The 11,101-nt window shown below is 50.0% G+C and overlaps 1 protein-coding gene across 1 annotated transcript in view; it reads right to left on the reverse strand.

Moving 5' to 3' along the window:
* The window catches only part of LOC137306525 (atypical kinase COQ8A, mitochondrial-like), a 37,276-nt gene extending 26,423 nt beyond the window's left edge, over nucleotides 1-10,853 (reverse strand). The window contains exons 1-3 of the mRNA XM_067975792.1: nucleotides 10,729-10,853; nucleotides 7,456-7,785; nucleotides 6,516-6,582 (exon numbers count right to left, since the gene is read on the reverse strand). Of these exons, the coding sequence (XP_067831893.1) occupies nucleotides 6,516-6,582; nucleotides 7,456-7,785; nucleotides 10,729-10,845 (514 nt within the window). The 5' untranslated portion in view covers nucleotides 10,846-10,853. The remainder of the gene's footprint in view (nucleotides 1-6,515; nucleotides 6,583-7,455; nucleotides 7,786-10,728) is intronic.
* Nucleotides 10,854-11,101: the final 248 nt, after the last annotated feature.

Raw genomic sequence — 11,101 nt, forward strand, 5'->3', positions numbered from 1 at the left:
GAGAGAGAGAGAAAAAGAGAGAGACCAGAAAGACAGAGAGAGAGACCAGAAAGACAGAGAGAGAGAGAAGAGAGAGACCGGAAAGACAGAAAGAGAGAGAAATAGAGAGAGACCAGAAAGACAGAAAGAGAGAGGGAGAGAGTGAGAGAGAGACCAGAAAGACAGAGAGAGCGTGACCAGAAAGACAGAGAGAGAGATCAGAAAGACAGAGAGAGAGTGACCAGAAAGACAGAGAGAGAGAAAGAGAGAGACCAGAAAGACAGACAGAGAGAGAGAGACCAGAAAGACAGAGAGAGAGACCAGAAGGACAGAGAGCGAGAGAGACCAGAAAGACAGAGACAGAGAGAGAGAGAGCAAGACCAGAAAGACAGTGAGAGACCAGAAAGACAGAGAGAGAGAAAGAGAGAGAGAGACCAGAAAGACAGACAGAGAGAGACCTGAAAGACAGAGAGAGGGAGAAAGACAGAGAGGGAGAGAGACCAGAAAGACAGAAAGAGAGAGGGAGAGAGTGGGGAGAGAGACCAGAAAGACAGAGAGAGAGAGTGAGAGAGAGACCAGAAAGACAGAGAGAGATCAGAAAGACAGAGAGAGAGAGAGAGAGAGAAACCAGAAGGACAGAGAGAGAGAGAGATCAGAAAGACAGAGAGAGAAAGAGAGCGAGACCAGAAAGACAGAGAGAGAGAAAGAGAGAGAGAGAAAGACCAGAAAGTCAGAGAGAGAAAGAGAGAGAGACCAGAAAGACAGAGAGAGAGAAAGAGAGCGAGACCAGTAAGACAGAGAGAGAAAGAGAGACCAGAAAGACAGAGAGAGAAAGAGATCAGAAAGACAGAGAGAGAGAGAAACCAGGAAGACAGAGCGAGGAGAGAGACCAGAAAGACAGAGAGAGAGAGAGACCAGAAAGACAGAGAGAGAGACCAGAAAGACAGAGAGAGAGAGAGAGACCAGAAAGAAAGGAGAGAGAGAGAGACCAGAAAGACAGAGAGAGAGAGATCAGAAAGACAGAGAGAGAGAAATCAGAAAGACAGAGAGAGAGAGAGAGATCAGAAAGACAGAGAGAGAGAGATCAGAAAGACAGAGAGAGATCAGAAAGACAGAGAGAGAGAGAGAGAGATCAGAAAGGCAGAGAGAGAGAGAGAGAGAGAGAGAGAGAGATCAGAAAGACAGAGAGAGAGAGAGATCAGAAAGGCAGAGAGAGAGAGAGAGAGAGATCAGAAAGACAGTGAGATAGAGAGAGAGATCAGAAAGACAGTGAGAGAGAGAGATCAGAAAGACAGTGAGAGAGAGAGAGATCAGAAAGACAGTGAGAGAGAGAGAGATCAGAAAGACAGTGAGAGAGAGAGAGAGATCAGAAAGACAGTGAGAGAGAGAGAGAGAACATAAGAACATAAGAAATCTGAGCAGGAGTAGGCCAATCGGCCCCTCGAGCCTGCTCCGCCACTCAATAAGATCACGGCCGATCTGATCCCAACCACAAATCTAAAGAACACAAGAAGTCGGAGCAGGACCCGGCCACATAGCCCCTGGGCCCTCTCCGCCACCCACAGGGCATTGACCGATCCGAACTCAGCTTCATGTCCAATTTCCTGCCCGCTCCCCATAACCCCTAATTCCCTTTACTTCTAGGAAACTGTCTATTTCTGTTTTAAATTTATTTAATGATGTAGCTTCCACAGCTTCCTGGGGCAGCAAATTCCACAGACCTACCACCCTCTGAGTGAAGAAGTTTCTCCTCATCTCAGTTTTGAAAGAGCAGCCCCTTATTCTAAGATTATGCCCCCTCGTTCTAGTTTCACCCATCTTTGGGAACATCCTTACTGCATCCACCCGATCAAGACCCTTCACAATCTTATATGTTTCAATAAGATCGCCTCTCATTCTTCTGAACTCCAATGAGTAGAGTCCCAATCTACTCAACCTCTCCTCATATGTCCGCCCCCTCATCCCCGGGATTAACCGAGTGAACCTTCTTTGTACTGCCTCGAGAGCAAGTATGTCTTTTCTTAAGTATGGAGACCAAAACTGTATGCAGTATTCCAGGTGCGGTCTCACCAATACCTTATATAACTGCAGCAATACCTCCTTGTTTTTATATTCTATCCCCCTAGCAATAAAAGCCAACATTCCGTTGGCTTTCTTGATCACCTGCTGTACCTGCATACCAACTTTTTGATTTTCTTGCACTAGGACCCCCAGATCCCTTTGTACTGCAGTACTTTCCAGTCTCTCGCCATTAAGAAAATAACTTGCTCTCTGATTTTTCCTGCCAAAGTGCATAACCTCACATTTTCCAATATTATATTGCATCTGCCAAATCTCCGCCCACTCACCCAGCCTGTCTATATCCCCTTGCAGGTTTTTTATGTCCTCCTCACTCTCTACTTTCCCTCCCATCTTTGTATCATCTGCAAATTTTGATATGTTGCACTCGGTCCCCTCCTCCAAATCGTTAATATAGATTGTAAAGAGTTGGGGACCCAGCACCGACCCCTGTGGAACACCACTGGTTACTGGTTGCCAGTCCGAAAATGAACCATTTATCCCAACTCTCTGCTTCCTGTTCGATAACCAATCCTCCACCCATGCCAGAATATTACCCCCAATCCCGTGATTTTTTATCTTAAGTAATAATCTTTTATGTGGCACCTTGTCGAATGCCTTCTGGAAGTCTAAATACACTACGTCCACTGGTTCCCCTTTATCCACCCTATACGTTATATCCTCGAAGAACTCAAGCAAATTTGTCAGACATGACTTCCCCTTCATAAAGCCATGCTGACTTTGTCCTATTAAATTATGCTTATCTAAATGTTCCGTTACTGTCTCCTTAATAATAGACTCCAAAATTTTACCCACCACAGATGTTAAGCTAACTGGCCTATAATTTCCAGCCTTCTGCCTACTACCCTTTTTAAATAACGGTGTTACATTAGCAGTTTTCCAATCTGCCGGGACCTCTCCTGAGTCCAGGGAATTTTGGAAAACTATCACCAAAGCATCCACAATCCCTACTGCCACTTCCCTCAAGACCCTAGGATGGAAGCCATCAGGTCCAGGGGATTTATCCGCCTTGAGTCCCATTATTTTACTGAGTACCATCTCTTGAGTGATTTTAATCGTATTTAGCTCCCCCCCCCCCGAGAGTCCCCTGTTTGTCCAGTGTTGGGATATTCTTAGTGTCCTCTACTGTAAAGACTGAAACAAAATATTTGTTCAGCATTTTTGCCATCTCCATGTTTCCCACCATTAATTTCCCGGTCTCATCCTCTAAGGGACCTATGTTTGCCTTAGCCACCCTTTTTCTTTTTATATAACTATAGAAACTCTTGCTATCTGTTTTTATATTTTTTGCTAATTTCTTTTCATAATCTAACTTCCCTTTCTTAATCAATCCTTTAGTTACTTTTTGCTGTCTTTTGAAGAATTCCCAATCTTCTATCCTCCCACTAAGTTTGGCTACCTTATATGTCCTTGTTTTTAGTCGGATACTATCCTTGATTTCTTTACTTAGCCACGGGTGGCTGTCATTTCTTTTACACCCTTTTTTCCTCAGTGGAATATATTTATTTTGAAAGTTGTAAAATAACTCCCTAAATGAACACCACTGCTCATGTACCGTCTTACCCTTTAATCTATTTTCCCAGTCCACTTTAATCAATTCCGCTCTCATACCATCATAGTCTCCTTTATTCAAGCTCAGTACGCTTGTTTGAGAATCAACCTTCTCACCCTCTAATTGGATATGGAATTCAACCATGTTGTGGTCGCTCGTTCCAAGGGGATCCTTAACTAGGACATTATTAATTAATCCTGACTCATTACACAGGACCAGGTCCAAGGTTGCCTGCCCCCTTTTAGGATCAGTTACATACTGCTCAAGAAATCCATCCCTGATGCACTCAATGAACTCGTCCTCAAGGCTGCTCTGCCCAATTTGATTTGTCCAGTTAATATGATAATTAAAATCCCCCATAATTATGGCTGTTCCCTTATTACATGCCCCGACTATCTCCTGATTAATACTTCTTCCAGCAGAGTTGCAACTATTAGGAGGCCTATATACTACGCCCACTAATGTTTTTTTTCCCTTCACTAATGTTTTTTTTCCCTTATTATTCCTTATCTCCACCCAAACTGTTTCATTATCTTGATGCTTTGTCCCAATATCATTTCTCTGTATTACAGTGATTCCTTCCTTTATTAACATAGCCACCCCACCTCCCCTTCCTTCCTGCCTGTCCTTCCTGATTGTTAAATACCCTGGCATATTTAATTCCCAGTCGTTGTCACCCTGCAGCCATGTTTCTGTAATGGCCACAAGATCATACCCATACGTAGTTATTTGTGCCGTTAACTCGTCCATTTTATTACGAATGCTACGTGCATTCAGATAAAGAACTTTCAAATCTGTTTTGTGACGCTTAGTTCCTGCTTTTTCCTTTTTTAACACTTTACCTATTACTCCATACCTTCTGTCCCTTCCTGTTACGCTTTCCTCTCTCTCCCTGCTCAGGTTCCCAACCCCCTGCCACTTTAGTTTAAACCCTCCCCAACAGCACTAGCAAACACTCCTCCTAGGACAGCGGTCCCGGCCCTGCCCAGGTGCAGACCGTCCGGTTTGTACTGGTCCCACCTCCCCCAGAACCGTTTCCAGTGTCCCAGGAATTTGAATCCCTCCCCCTTGCACCATTCCTCTAGCCACGTATTCATTTGAAATATCCTCCTATTTCTACTCTGACTAGCACGTGGCACTGGCAGCAATCCTGAGATTACTACCTTTGAGGTCCTATTTTTTAATTTACCTCCTAACTCCCTATATTCTGCTTTTAGGACCTCATCCCCTTTTTTACCTATATCGTTGGTGCCTATGTGCACCACGACAGCTGGCTGTTCGCCCTCCCCCTCCAAAATGTTCTGTAGCCGCTCCGAGACATCCTTGATCCTTGCACCAGGGAGGCAACACACCATCCTGGAGTCTCGGTTGCGGCCGCAGAAACGCCTGTCTATTCCCCTTACAATTGAGTCCCCTATCACTATAGCTCTGCCACTCTTTTTCCTCCCAGCCTGTGCAGCAGAGCTACCCGTGGTGCCAGGAAGTTGGCTGCTGCTGCCTTCCCCTGATAAGTCATCCCCCCCAACAGCATCCAAAGTGGCATATCTGTTTGAGAGGGGGATGGACACAGGGGACCCCTGCACTACCTGCCTGCATCTCTTACTCTTCCTGGTGGTCACCCATTCACTTCCTGCCTGTATACCCTTTACCTGCGGTGTGACCAACTCGCTAAACGTGCTATCCACGAGTTTCTCTGCATCGCGGATGCTCCACAGTGAGTCCACCCGCAGCTCCAGCTCCGAGATACGATCGGTCAGTAGCTGCAGGTGGACACACCTGCAGAGACCAGAAAGCCAGAGAGAGAGAGAGACCAGGAAGACAGAGTGAGAGAGAGATCAGAAAGACCGAGAGAGAGAGTGATCAGAAAGACAGAGAGAGAGAGAGAGACCAGAAAGACAGAGAGAGAGAGAGAGAGAGAGAGAGATCAGAAAGACAGAGCGAGAGAGAGATCAGAAAGACAGAGAGAGATCAGAAAGACCGAGAGAGAGAGTGATCAGAAAGACAGGGAGAGAGTGATCAGAAAGACAGGGAGAGAGAGATCAGAAAGACAGAGAGAGAGAGAGAGATCAGAAAGACAGAGAGAGAGAGAGAGATCAGAAAGACAGACAGAGAGAGAGATCAGAAAGACCGAGAGAGAGAGAGATCAGAAAGACCGAGAGAGAGAGAGATCAGAAAGACCGAGAGAGAGAGAGATCAGAAAGATTGAGAGAGAGAGAGATCAGAAAGACCGAGAGAGAGAGAGATCAGAAAGACCGAGAGAGAGAGAGATCAGAAAGACCGAGAGAGAGAGATCTGAAAGACAGAGAGAGAGAGATCTGAAAGACAGAGAGAGAGAGAGAAAGAGAGAGAGACCAGAAAGACAGAGAGAGAGAGAGAAAGAGAAAGAGACCAGAAAGACAAAGAGAGAGAGAGATATTAGAAAGGCAGAGAGAGAGAGAGAGATCAGAAAGACAGAGAGAGAGAAAGAAAGAGAGCGAGAAACTAGAAAGACAGAGAGAGAGAGAGAGATCAGAAAGACAGAGAGAGAGAGAGATCAGAAAGGCAGAGAGAGAGAGATCAGAAAGGCAGAGAGAGGGAGAGAAAGAGAAAGAGACCAGAAAGACAAAGAGAGAGAGAGAGAGAGAAACCAGAAAGACAGAGAGAGAGAGAGAGAGAGAGAGAGAGAAAGACAAAGCGAGAGAGGCAACAGAAGGAGGCGGAGGGCGGGCGACAGGAGGAGGGCGAGAGCGGGCGACAGGCAGAGGGCGAGGGTGAGCGACGGGCCGAGGTAATGACACAGACACAGAAACAGAAAGTGATGGGAGAGACAGACAGAGGGACAGTGACAGATAACACACACACACACTCTCGCACACACAAACACTGAGAAACACACTTCACCGCTCAATAATTCGTCGGCACTTACCGCCAAAATTCGCCAATCGTTCGAGTCGGGTGACTGGTACTTTCAGTTCCCGCGCTTTATCACTGAGCTGAAACAACAAGAGATCAGACTGTAACCCACAGAATCGGTCACCCTACCCCCAACCCCCACCCTGATCACAGACCCCAGTACCCCATCCCCTCTCCATCTAACCCGTGCTGTACCTGCCCTGGGAGTGTTTGATGGGACAGTGTAGAGGGAGCTTTACTCTGTATCTAACCCTGTACCTGCCCTGGGAGAGTTTGATGGGACAGTGTAGAGGGAGCTTTACTCTGTATCTAACCCTGTACCTGCCCTGGGAGTGTTTGATGGGACAGTGTAGAGGGAGCTTTACTCTGTATCTAACCCTGTACCTGCCCTGGGAGAGTTTGATGGGACAGTGTAGAGGGAGCTTTACTCTGTATCGAACCCTGTACCTGCCCTGGGAGTGTTTGATGGGACAGTGTAGAGGGAGCTTTACTCTGTATCTAACCCTGTACCTGCCCTGGGAGAGTTTGATGGGACAGTGTAGAGGGAGCTTTACTCTGTATCGAACCCTGTACCTGCCCTGGGAGTGTTTGATGGGACAGTGTAGAGGGAGCTTTACTCTGTATCTAACCCTGTACCTGCCCTGGGAGTGTTTGATGGGACAGTGTAGAGGGAGGTTTACTCTGTATCTAACCCTGTACCTGTCCTGGGAGTGTTTGATGGGACAGTGTAGAGGGAGCTTTACTCTGTATCTAACCCTGTACCTGTCCTGGGAGTGTTTGATGGGACAGTGTAGAGGGAGCTTTACTCTGTATCTAACCCTGTACCTGCCCTGGGAGTGTTTGATGGGACAGTGTAGAGGGAGCTTTACTCTGTATCTAACCCTGTACCTGCCCTGGGAGTGTTTGATGGGACAGTGTAGAGGGAGCTTTACTCTGTATCTAACCCGAGTTACCATTTGCCGTGGGACCTGGTCACTGGGGGACCGTTTGGTGCCTCTGGCCTTCTGTAGATCCTCCGGTGTCAGGGTGCGGACGGCGGAGGAGTTCTGGCGGATGAAGCTGGTGCAGAAGAGCGCCAGGACCCGCGGGCGGGAGAACAGTCGTGCGTTGATTCCAGGCGTATCCCTGAAGGGTTCGGTTTGGCATGAGGCTGGACCTCTCCCCGCCCCGCCAGGGGGCGAGGGCATCTCTGCCCGGGCACGGAGCGGGCTGTTCGCCAGAGACATCACGTGGCATCGGCTCCCGATCTCCCGTTCCCCACTCGGCCGACACCTGCGCCGATCCTGCACCGGAAAGAAGGGTTATTATTCACCGAATGTAGCCCGATACCCCCCTAAACATGCCCCCAATACCCCCTAAACATGCCCCCAATACCCCCTAAACATGCCCCAATACCCACTAAACATGCCCCAATACCCACTAAACGCATCCAATACCCCCTAAACATGCCCCAATACCCCCTAAACATGCCCCCAATACCCCCTAAACATGCCCCAATACCCCCTAAACATGCCCCCAATACCCCCCTAAACATGCCCCAATACCCCCTAAACATGCCCCAATACCCCCTAAACATGCCCCGATACCCCCCTAAACATGCCCCCAATACCCCCTAAACATGCCCCAATACCCCCTAAACATGCCCCAATACCCCCCTAAACATGCCCCAATACCCCCTAAACGTGCCCCAATACCCCCTAAACATGCCCCAATACCCCCTAAACATGCCCCAATACCCCCCTAAACATGCCCCAATACCCCCTAAACATGCCCCAATACCCACTAAACATGCCCCAATACCCCCTAAACATGCCCCAATACCCCCCTAAACATGCCCCAATACCCCCCTAAACATGCCCCAATACCCCCTAAACATGCCCCAATACCCCCTAAACATGCCCCAATACCCCCCTAAACATGCCCCAATACCCCCCTAAACATGCCCCAATACCCCCTAAACATGCCCCAATACCCCCTAAACATGCCCCAATACCCCCTAAACATGCCCCAATACCCCCCTAAACATGCCCCAATACCCCCCAGACGTGCCCCAATACCCCCTAAACATGCCCCAATACCCCCTAAACGTGCCCAATACCCCCTAAACGTGCCCCAATACCCCCTAAACGTGCCCCAATACCCCCTAAACGTGCCCCAATACCCCTAAACGTGCCCCAATACCCCCCTAAACGTGCCCCAATACCCCCTAAACGTGCCCCAATACCCCCTAAACGTGCCCCAATACCCCCTAAACGTGCCCCAATACCCCCTAAACGTGCCCCAATACCCCCTAAACGTGCCCCAATACCCCCCTAAACGTGCCCCAATACCCCCTAAACATGCCCCAATACCCCCCTAAACATGCCCCAATACCCCCTAAACATGCCCCAATACCCCCCTAAACATGCCCCAATACCCCCCTAAACATGCCCCAATACCCACTAAACATGCCCCAATACCCACTAAACATGCCCCCAATACCCCCTAAACATGCCCCAATACCCCCCTAAACATGCCCCCAATACCCCCTAAACATGCCCCAATACCCCCCTAAACATGCCCCCAATACCCCCTAAACATGCCCCAATACCCCCCTAAACATGCCCCAATACCCCCTAAACATGCCCACAATACCCCCTAAACATGCCCCAATACCCCCCTAAACATGCCCCAATACCCCCTAAACGTGCCCCAATACCCCCTAAACGTGCCCCAATACCCCCTAAACATGCCCCAATACCCCTTAAACATGCCCCAATACCCCCCTAAACATGCCCCAATACCCCCCTAAACATGCCCCAATACCCGCTAAACATGCCCCAATACCCACTAAACATGCCCCCAATACCCCCTAAACATGCCCCCAATACCCCCTAAACATGCCCCAATACCCCCCTAAACATGCCCCCAATACCCCCTAAACATGCCCCAATACCCACTAAACGCATCCAATACCCCCCAAACGTGCCCCAATACCCCCCTAAACGTGCCCCAATACCCCCCAAACGTGCCCCAATACCCCCCTAAACATGCCCCAATACCCCCCAAACGTGCCCCAATACCCCCCTAAACATGCCCCAATACCCCCTAAACGTGCCCCAATACCCCCCTAAACGTGCCCCAATACCCCCTAAACACATCCAATACCCCCTAAAAGTGCCCCAATACCCCCCAAACGTGCCCCAATACCCCCTAAACGCATCCAATACCCCCTAAACGTGCCCCAATACCCCCCTAAACGTGCCCCAATACCCCCCAAACGTGCCCCAATACCCCCTAAACGTGCCCCAATACCCCCTAAACGCATCCAATACCCCCTAAACGTGCCCCAATACCCCCCTAAACGTGCCCCAATACCCCCTAAACGTGCCCCAATACCCCCTAAACACATCCAATACCCCCTAAAAGTGCCCCAATACCCCCCAAACGTGCCCCAATACCCCCCAAACGTGCCCCAATACCCCCCTAAACATGCCCCAATACCCCCTAAACATGCCCCAATACCCCCTAAACGCATCCAATACCCCCCTAAACGCATCCAATACCCCCTAAACGTGCCCCAATACCCCCTAAACATGCCCCAATACCCCCCTAAATATGCCCCAATACCCCCTAAACCCGCCCCAATACCCGCTTAATGCGCCCCAATACCCCCTAAATGCGCCCCGACACCCCCCTGAATGCGCCCCGACACCCCCTAAACGCGCTGATACCCCCTAAACGGCCCCGATACCCCCCAAACACGCCCCGATACCCCACTAAACGCGTCCCAATACCCCCTAAACGTGCCGATACCCCCAAACACGCCCCGATACCCCCTAAATGTGCCCCGACAACCCCGTGTACACGCCCCGATAACCTCCCTGTAAGCGTGCCCCGCTGCCCCCCAAACGTGCACAGCTGCCCCAAACCACACCAACACCCTAAACACACCCCAGATACCCCCTAAACACACCCCGATACCCTCTAAACACACCTTGGTACCCCAGATACCCCCTAAACACACCCCGATACCCTCTAAACACACCTTGGTACCCCAGATACCCCCTAAACACACCCCGACACCCTCTAAACACACCCCAATACTCCATATACCCAATCTGACACCACCTAAACCTACCCCTGTTACCCCTTCAGCCCATGCTGATACCCCAGATACCCCATCCCCCTCCCCAGAGGACCCCTCCCCCACACGCTGACTCCTCCAGGTGGCCCCGCCCTCTCACCTGCGTCGAATGAGCCAGGCTCCTCGCCATGGCGACGGAGGCCCACCTGTCGGTCAGGAGGCGCCTCAGGCTTTGGGCCTTCGCCTCGCCAAGTCCCCTGCTCAGCACAGCCGCCATCAGAGCCATGTCTGCAAAAAAAAAAGGCCGGTCGGAGGTCAGCGTCTCAATCCCCGACCCTCAGGGTAGCCGTTCCCATGTCCACAGGCCCTGCTGGTAATTCTGGCCATTTCCTCTGCCATCTCTCACTGGAGGGCAAGGGTCAGTGAAAGCCCGGTGGCCATGTAGTTTTAATGGAGGGCTTTCACTCCTGCCGTGCATGCTGGGATAGGCCGTCCTCCATTGCTGGCTCCGGAGAACCAGAATGAGTGTTTGT

Source organism: Heptranchias perlo, chromosome 43 (genome assembly GCF_035084215.1).
Source record: "Heptranchias perlo isolate sHepPer1 chromosome 43, sHepPer1.hap1, whole genome shotgun sequence".
NCBI classification, from domain to species: domain Eukaryota; kingdom Metazoa; phylum Chordata; class Chondrichthyes; order Hexanchiformes; family Hexanchidae; genus Heptranchias; species Heptranchias perlo.